General features: G+C 34.4%; 1 protein-coding gene across 1 annotated transcript; it reads left to right on the top strand.

Moving 5' to 3' along the window:
• Positions 1-6,666: 6,666 nt before the first annotated feature.
• LOC111603493 (17-beta-hydroxysteroid dehydrogenase 13) lies at positions 6,667-9,781 on the top strand. The gene is made up of 6 exons (XM_023321100.2): positions 6,667-6,906; positions 8,375-8,530; positions 8,588-8,764; positions 9,165-9,237; positions 9,306-9,612; positions 9,673-9,781. Exons 1-6 carry the CDS (start codon positions 6,739-6,741, stop codon positions 9,758-9,760), a joined length of 969 nt encoding a protein of 322 aa, XP_023176868.2. The 5' UTR covers positions 6,667-6,738; the 3' UTR covers positions 9,761-9,781.

The following is a 9,781-nucleotide window of genomic DNA, read 5'->3' as shown; positions in this document are numbered from 1 at the left end:
TAAAAAAAATTATCTTTGATTTTTACATACAAATTAGAAAATTAAAAATATTAATTATGAAAATAAGAAAGTTATAGATTTAAATTTCAGTTACGTATGAGGTCAATTCAAAAAGTATCGACGTAGTGAATTTTAAAAGTTTTTATGTTTTTAAGAATTTTTTTTTGTGCCCTTCAAAAAAATCAGTAAGCATCAGATATTATTGACTTGTGCCAAAGTCTTTTCACTTCATAAAAAAGATCTTGTTGAGCTATGCCTTCGATGCTGTCTTTATAAGCTCAGTCGACGGATAGCATCGTCTTGTCATAGACCTCGGTTTTGGGTTTAGATTTTTCTATAGCAACAACCACAAAAAATCAAAGATTAAATTGTGGATTGAACTGTGGAAATCAGAATTCGTGATACTTTTTGAACAGAGCTTGTATTTGTATGCACATAAGTTCTTAGAAGTTATAACGCAAATAATCGTTGCAGTTAGCTGAAAAATGCTTACGACCAGCTGTGATTGAGGCATAATCCACAAGTTGCCAGAACTTTCGATACGAATGCAGCAATTGGTAAATGCTTCAGCAGTCAATGCACGACTAGCATATACCAGTGCCTTCAGCAACTGCTATACTAATTATGACAAGAGAGCTACTGTTAAGTTGCTCTACAAATTGTTTAAGAATTATAAATTATTTAGTATAATAACCCGAGTAATCTCAATAATTATACTCAGCCATAGTTGCTGAGGAGGCGTTGCTCAAAGTGCTCTGGCACTTTGGGTCTGGTTGCTCGGAGCTTCTAGATAAATTATACAGGGCTCTCGAGCGTATGCCCTATATCTTCCATAGGTCTAGAGATTGTGTGATTATTAAGCTATGAAGAGTCATTGTAGACAACGTTTACAAATCGATCCATAAATGCTGTGTTCCACCCAAGCCTCGAGCATATTCGGACAACCTTATTTGTATGCATATTGCTATTCTGAAGTGATCTTAAGAGCATTAACTTATTCTTACAATTATAATATCATTTCATGTTTATTTATGTAGATAAATTTAAATGTCAATTCCAAAAAGTTTTCCTAACTCACTTGTAGGAATAACATCAGCAGGTAGCACTTGAGGCACCCATCAAAGAACCACTTCTATGTAGCATAGCTTAAGGGTCGGCATTACTGTACACAAGCAGCCACAGCAGCCTCAGCAGCTCAGCAATAAATTCAAATTTGAGTTTTTTCCTAGATTTGATGTTACACCGAGGAAGACCCCCAGGCACCTGACAGACGCAGACACAAACTCCAAACGCTGTCGACTCTGGCGCTCGATTGGATGCGCTGCGCATGCGTAGCTGCATTGTGTTCCATAAATAAATGCGACTAATTACTTATGTGCTAGGGTTACAATTACAGTCGTCGAGCATTGCCATCGAGTGCTTAATAGCTGCGCTGTTCGACTCTGCGCTGCTCTGTTGTTGCCCCCGCGGAGTTGTCGGCTCGTAACATCGATCGATTGCAGCGTCTGTTCTATAAGCATATTTCAAACATCGTTTTCGGATTTGCACTGTTTCGGTATATATTTTTGTTTATTGTTTTGTTAGTGGTTGTCATTCAACCCCAACCTCTGGCTACGGCTAGGGCTAGGGCTATGCCCGCATCACATGTGCACTGGAGCTCGGCTAAGTGAGCGAAGACATTTCATGCTTGGCGCTCCATGTGGTCTACCTCTTCGTTCAGTGTATTTATGCTCGCTTTGATGTCTTTCTATGCTGCCTTACTGAATCGACTATAAAATAGAATTCACTTTTATGACCTCTAAGCACTAAATAACGCAAAAGGTTTTTGAAAGCGAACTCTGCAAATATACGTTATATTCGCAATGTTTTTATACCCTGATTTATATTTTAATTTATATAAAATTGTCTCTTTTATTACTTTTATTTTTTTCTGAATTTAATCAATTTTAATTATTTTTTAAATATTAAATAAAATATATTTATAATAATATTAAATATTAACATTTAAAATTAATGTTAAATATATTTTTTTATTCAAAGAAAACTTTGAATATATTTTTTTAATTTTTAATATTTAATATAATTTAAATGAATTGTTAGTTTTTATTTAATAAATTTTATTTTTTTAGTTATGTATATTTATTTTTTTTTAATGTGTTTCCTTAACAAATTTTTTTTTTTAATTTTTTTTCATTCAATAAGTTTAAAATACATATATATTTTTTATTGTATTATTTTTTATTCTATTATTATTTTTATAGTTTTTAATATTAATTATATTATTTTAACTATGTTTTTATTTTGTTCTGCTGTATTATTTCCTATAATTTTTAATAAATTATATAAACTGTTATGTTTAAATAGAGTATTGTTTATCATTAGCTTGTCTCTAATATCGATCTAAGAGCTCATCTGTTGCTTCTATTCTATTATTACGCATTTTTACTAATATCGAATTGTGTATCAATATATCTATTTTTATGCTATGTCTACCCCTTTGGAATTGCTGAAACCGGGTATGCTGTTTATTTTATAGTTTACGCAATGGCAAGATATAAATAGATGTAGTTACATACATATCTAAATAAATTCAAGATAATTGATATCATATTTTAATTTTTAAATTACGTTGATGAATTTACCTTTTTTTAAAAGCTGAAAAGATTTCATTTCTTATATTAAAATCTAATTTACAGACTACTTGCAAGTCCATCACTCCCGACTGCAGCAGGTTTACCTTTTCGTTTTCAACATTCTTGTTGCGCTTGCAATATTAATTTCCACTTGTCAAAATGTCAACCTAAAATAGAGTATTTATGATCTTATTATACGAAACAATTCTCCGTTTTGTGAACTCTAAAAAACATGCACTAAAAATAGGCGCAGAGCGAGCGGCGCAAGGCACTCGATACGAAAGTCACTTTTGGCCCCATACTGCGGTTCAAGTACAAACTTTATTTTTGCTTTAATTTTATGTTCAGACAAGGTGGGAAGTGGTAAAGATCAATTGACATTGGCATTTTCTTTTAAATCAATGAAAACATAAATATATGAAAATATAAATAAAATATTTGATTGATTTGGTAGAGCGGGAAGTTATATCAGTTCAAACTCTCAAGATTATTACTTTGAGAGTATCAGCAAGTTTATAAGAGTAGAGAAGGGGAGATCAAAGTTAATATACTTAATATATATCAATTTACCTAAGAGGGCAGAATATGCCAGAATATATTCGATTATATCAGTAAATTAATTTAGAATATTGAGAAAAAATATAGTAGAGATTATAAGACTGCATCAAGGCTTATCAAAAAAAGTATCTCAAAGTATTTTAGATTTTAATCCAGTTATCGCTGATCAAAGGCTATGCCAGAACATATCAGAGTGTCTAAAAATATTTCAGAATATATCTATGTATCTCAGTGTATATCAGGTATATATAAATATATCCGCTTATATGATGGAATATAAGAGTATCGTAAGGTAAGTCAGAAATTGTAATATTATAGTATATCAAAGTATCTAAAAGTATTTTATGGCATAATAATGTATCTCAGTATATACACTCAGAGTAGAACGGAGTCCATCAGAGCCTATCTAGGTATATCAAAGCGTATCAAAGTCTATTAAATTTTTTTATGCGTATATCATGATCAGAATCTATCAGAATTTTTAAGAGTTTATCATGATCAGAGTGAGTGATATCAGAATCTATCAAAAGTTTTTAAGTGTTTTTTCCACTTTTAAACATGCTCAAGCTACGTTCTTGAATATGTTAAATTTGTCGGCAATCATAGCATTGACATCTTAACTCTAGTAGGTCTCATTTTGATATTTTGATCTCGGCTATTAGTTTACAATCAATGCAGGACCTTCTTAGTTTCTCCCTCTAACTATTTCCATGTGTAAACATGAAAGAAAAAGTAATTTTTTGTTTTAGGGTTTTTTGAACCCATGTTAATAATAAACATTATTTACGCCTTCCTCTAAGACGCATTAACGTAAATAAAAAAAGAAGAAGAAGAAGAGTGAAGGAAAACATTGAAGGGAATCCTTAACTAAACAGACAGCGCGAACAGGAGCTGTGCCAGCTGTGCTGCTTTCAAAATATATATCCTTGCAACAAGCCACACATTTCAAACTGTTAAATTATGACATGCAACTGTCTGTTCGAGTGCCGCTACTCCAGCTCCAGCTCCTGCGCCTGTTGCGTGAGAAAATGTTATCCTTGTGCTTAGACAAAACTCACACACACACACACACTTTCACATTCACATTTGCATTTGCATTTGCCTGGCTTGCAGTAGCATCGTCATATCCCTCAACAGCTACTACGTAGCTGCCGTTTCTGTCTGTCCTGTTCGTCCTGCCTGTCCTGCCTGTCCCGCTGTATCAGGTTGCTAAGTAGTTGTTGTCTTTCAGGCACTCGTTCATTGAGTGAAGCGAGTCTATTGGGCATTCTGCTAACTCTATATGTTTGAGCTATATTTATAAATATGCAGTCTATATATGTTTTTATATAGTCGGATATAGTATATAGACCTTTTGCTTACATTCACTGGAAGCGTGGCAAATCACTTATAATTAGTGTTTCCACAATATAATTAGTTAGTTCTTGTCTATGACGTTTGCTGTATGTACTCAAGCTGAATATCATTACAAATCGATTATTATCGATTATTATTATAGAGTGTGCAAATCAGTTGTAATTAACGTTTTTACAATATAATTAGTTTTATATCTTATGTGACGTTTGCTGTATGTACTCGTGTTGAACTTCTTTAAAGATCGATAATTATCGTTTATGGCAAATCAGCTATAATTATGGTTACCCTTGCAGCTAGAGACTTGCAGACTTTTCATATTTTAAAAATTTGAATCGTGCACGAGTATTGTGCAGTCGCTAATGCCCCATTGCTGGGCTCTTAATTGGTGCGCAGCTAATTTATTTACTTTGGTTTTGCTTTTATTTTTTATGACTATTTCAGATTTTTTTTCGTAAACTAAAACATATGTTTTATGCCTTTGGCGAGAGCTGTGTGTGGAGAAAGGATCAGCAGGATATAATGCCGCTGTCTGACTGCCACTCGTGACCTGCTGCAGCACTTAAGAATTGGTGTTGACAGCGACGCTGAGAAATTGCCTCACCCACGTTACGCGTGGTTTTTTCTTTGGGTTACTTATGGAATATGTTAAAAAAAAGTAATTTAGATTAACGTTTTCCAAGCACTCCTGCTTAACACTTTCCACTTTTCTCTGGGCCTGCGCTTGCTTAGCCGTGGGAAACTCTGCCAATCAAGCATATTAGATGCGGCCTTAGCTCAAGCTATGTTGGGCCTCTGCTCCTGCACGAAGTCAGCTTACCAAGCCAGACTTTGACGTACCAAAGACGTCTTGCTAAACTCAAGGAATTCACACTTCGTACAGGCACACATTTCTCTCTCTCTCTACTTGTTTCTCCCTCTCTATCAGAGGTTCAAAGGTATCGAAGACTGCTTGAAAAACTTAAGGCAGCACCAAAGAGGTATTGAGAAGCATTAATTCACTCTGTGTCTCTCTCTTTATCAGAGACAAAATGTATCTAAAAGTGCTCTAAAACCTTCATGAAATGTATTTGATTCAGGCACGTCTTTCTCTCTCTGTCTCTCTCTCTGTCTGTCCCGTTCCATAGGTTTCTTTTTCTCTGTCAGAGACACAACAATCGAAGAATTTAATTGAATTTTATTTTATTAAGGCATCTCTCTCTCTCTTTCTCTCTCTCTCACTCTCACTCTCTCTCTCTCTCTCTCTCTCTCTTTCTATCAGGTACACAAATGCTCTTACGAACAATCACCATTTCAATTAGGCGTTAGATAAATATGATTTATATCAAATATTAAAATTGAACAGCATCAAGAAGTGAACTGAAAGGTTTCTAAGGCAAGCCAAACTTGCTGTGCCGCTCAGGGAAACATTTCCAGCACTTGAATAGATAAATGTAGATTGCTACTTCGAATCGTTTATGGCACATAATTGTACTTAGTCTTACTCTATATACATATTCATTTATTTCCTATACTTTTCTCTAATGTTTTAATGTTTCGCTAGACCTTTATATATTGGTTGCTGTTGAGTAATTTGGATTTGAGGGTTGTCAAAGGGTTCAAAACCAAACCAAACCAAACCAAATACAACTTTAGCCTTATTATTATAGATATTATTATGTTTATTATTATCTAAACATGTTAGATCTTATGATCACTGAGGAGTTGCTACAGTATATTTCATTAAATAAATAAATATATATATACATATATATATATATAAATGTATATATATATATATATATATATTTTTTTTTTTTCATATTTTCATTATTTTTAGTATTCCATCACATTCTCTAAGCACCACTAAAAAGTTACGCTTTTTAACATAAATTCTCTCATTTTATCACATATTAAATAATTATTTTCAACTTGCTTTTCGCTCATATATATATAGAGTATATATGAAACCTGTTATCCAATATCTATATGGTGCTTAAATATAAATCAAGTCTGGCCTTTTTAAATGAACTTTGACTCGACTATTAAATTGCACTTACAATAAATGCATTAAAATTTCAACTTACTTACAGAGATCAGGTTTTATCAGATTTGAAAAACAATTTCGTTCGTTAGCGCAGCTTTTAGCTGCCGGAACAGTCGTCAAGTGAACGCGTAGCTGCTCGGAGCTAAATAATTCTTTCTCAGTCGCGCTATGCCGATGTCTTGTGCTATGGTTAAGCTGCAGGCCATTGTGGTCGTGTCGGTGCTTGTTTGTGCCAGTCCTCTGTTGCTGCTGGCTGCGTTGATCCACCAAACAGGCGAAATCCTAATGAGATCCTTTTGCAAGAACACAACAAGTCTGAAAGGCGAGGTGGCTTTGGTATGTCTACGTCGAGTGAAGCAAATATACAAGAAAGCGTTAAAGAAACAAGTAATCGGGAGTGCCTGACTAGCAGATACTGTGAGCTGCTACAGCAATTATTTTAGACTGCTTCTTATACATGAACATATCTTTAAACACATGCAGAGACGTCTGCTCCTCTTCTTCCTATAGCTTCCAAAGCTATTGAATAATTTCGGTTCTTGCTGTACGATTTTGATTGAATTTACAGTGCATAAAGCGGGCATTTAAATGACTGTGTGTAGTAACATTAGCAGAGTTTTTGAAAAAAAATATTAATATTAAACTGTGTATAGTATACATGAATATATATTTCAAAAATCAAGAGTCTAGCTCTAGTAGTTCTCGAGATCGAGACGAACACGCAGATGAGCTGTCAAGTTTATGACTCTATTGAATGATTTAGTTGTTCTGATCAAAAGCTTAGATACTTCCTTATGCAATTCCTGAGCCACATTTAATGTACTCACAGTATATAAACTAGATTGCATTAGTGTTCATTAGGTCGAATGCGATTTGCTTCGTTTCCTGCCTAATGAGAGCTAATCAGTTCTAGGGCAATTACACACCTGCTTAGGCACGCTGAATATTAACAACATTTGAGTGCACAGGTCAAAGCCAGATCAGCGCTCACAAAATTATGCATTTTGTTTTTTAGCTGAGAGACATCGAGTTGCCTTGACCCCGCATACATCTAAGCCAATGTTTGTGGCCATTTGAGTGTTTCTGAATTTTTATTTTATACCGGTTTTTAAGTTAAAAAAGTTAAGGTTCACATTCGTCACATATGCAGCGAAGTTTCGGAGTTCATTCATTTTTGCTGTTCTTGTATACTTGAAGAGAATTTCAATATCAGCTCAGATGAGTCAAGCTCTTGAAACGTGCTTAAAATGAGCAAATAACTGATTTCAATTTATATCAATATACTGATCTTGGGCTTTGTAGTAGGATTTGTGTGCTAAATGTAAGGCTTTATATATTTAGCTGTTGGGCTCAGAGGGAAGCAAGACAGGACAGATGGATCAGGTCTGCCTCGATTCGAATATTTATTTATATGAAGAATTTACTGTACATTAAGAAACACATAGTACCCAGTCAACTCGTTTGATAGGGTATTCATAAATATACAATATAAGTTATATATATATAGGCATTTGTATATGCCCTGTATACCCCAACTACCCACTTTCTAAGGTATTAATAATCATTAGAATGGCTAGATATATGTATTTATGTATATACCTTCTCTACTCATTTTTTAGAGAACATATATTAACACCCAAGCAAATGGATAGAACCTCTATACCCTGTCTGCCCTTTTTCTATGGTGTTACTATATAAAATGTAGCTAATGGTTAGGCGCATATATACCCTATAATTATTTTAATATATATTAATTTTAATATATATTGATTTCATATTGATTGCCTTTATAACTTTATAACAGATAACTGGAGCTGCTCATGGACTTGGACGCTCTATAGCACTGGAACTGGCTAAGCTGGGCTGTCATATAGCCATAGCCGATATTGATTTGAAGGGCGCTGAAGAAACGGTTCGTCAAATCAATGAGACTTTCCCGGTGCGCAGCAAGGCGTATAAGGTAAACAGAAAATAGGCCTAGATTCTGCAACCAAAATTAAGTCCAAGAATTGTCCAGGTAAATGTGGCCAGCTATAGCGAACTGAGTGAATTGAGAACAAATATACTGAGAGACCTCGGACCGGTGACCATACTGATCAATAATGCTGGAGTTCTATTGCTTAAGAATCCCATGGATCCCGACCCCAAGGATGTTCAGCGCATGATCGATGTCAACTTCACATCTCATTTTTTGGTGAGTCTAAGTCCATTTCTATTTCTTAGTGCAAGAGTGACACTGTTTTTGATGGCCATATGTGGGCAAGGGCTTAAGTTATCGATAAAGTGCAGTAATTGAAATATTTAGCAAGATTTGCCATTTGATAATTAATAATCTTATACTTTAAATATGTAAAAGTTTTTTTTAAAAAGTAAGCAGTTTTGCAGCTAAAGTTTTGAAGATTCACTTTCCGTTTTGCAAATAATTAAAAATTAATTTAATTACTTCCAATTTAATGGCATATAGTTAGCTTTAAAATGAAGCTAGAAGCAGCATAATATGTTAAACTATTTTTATGTAATTGTAATTTCTTTCGTTATTTGTTGGTCAAGCTCTATACAGTATAAAAATAATTTTTCTAAATTTTTCCAATTAGACAAAAAGTTTGTTTTTGCCTAAAATGAAAGAACTGAACAAAGGGCATATTGTTGGCATAAGTTCCTACAGCAGTAAGTTTAACATATATATATAGATATATAAATACCCAGATATATATCGTCTGCTTGTCAAATTGTAGGCATCTTGCCGTTACCCTATAACAGTGTTTATAGCGCCTCCAAATTTGGGGTCACAGGTCACATGAGGGCGCTGCGCTTGGAGCTGGCCTATGAGAGGCGTGAAAACATTCATGTGTGCGCGGTTATGCCCTGGTTCCTACAGACAAATGACGATGTCTGCGAATTGGATAAAAGTGTCAACTTTAGCGATTTCTATCCACTCATCAGCGGCGCCGATGCCGCCCGGCGCATAGTTCAAGGCATTCAAAATGGCGAGCGTGAAATAATTCTGCCCGAGTTCACCTCCATCGTCTATCGTCTAATTTAGTAAGTCCTCAAGCTGAATGGAATGCGAAATGAATCTATTATTAATTGTCATCTTCACAGTCTCTTTCCGGTCAGCTGGCAGGAGAAAATGCTTCTCTTATTTTCCAGAAGACAAATTGATCAGATGGTTCAAATAATTAAAACCTAAGCTTCCCCTTTTGATTTTCGT

The sequence above is a fragment of the Drosophila hydei genome, unplaced genomic scaffold, assembly GCF_003285905.1.
Source record: "Drosophila hydei strain 15085-1641.00,03,60 unplaced genomic scaffold, DhydRS2 tig00008144-arrow-arrow-pilon, whole genome shotgun sequence".
Lineage (NCBI taxonomy): Eukaryota > Metazoa > Arthropoda > Insecta > Diptera > Drosophilidae > Drosophila > Drosophila hydei.
This window is presented reverse-complemented; position numbering and strand designations above follow the sequence as displayed.

Excerpts from the sequence above, each read along its gene's own strand:
- LOC111603493 (XM_023321100.2), top strand. The coding sequence starts at position 6,739 with ATGCCGATGTCTTGTGCTATGGTTAAGCTGCAGGCCATTGTGGTCGTG. Across the intron at positions 8,531-8,587 it reads TGCGCAGCAAGGCGTATAAG|GTAAATGTGGCCAGCTATAG; the intron begins GTAAACAGAAAA and ends AGAATTGTCCAG. Across the intron at positions 9,613-9,672 it reads ATCGTCTATCGTCTAATTTA|TCTCTTTCCGGTCAGCTGGC; the intron begins GTAAGTCCTCAA and ends TCATCTTCACAG.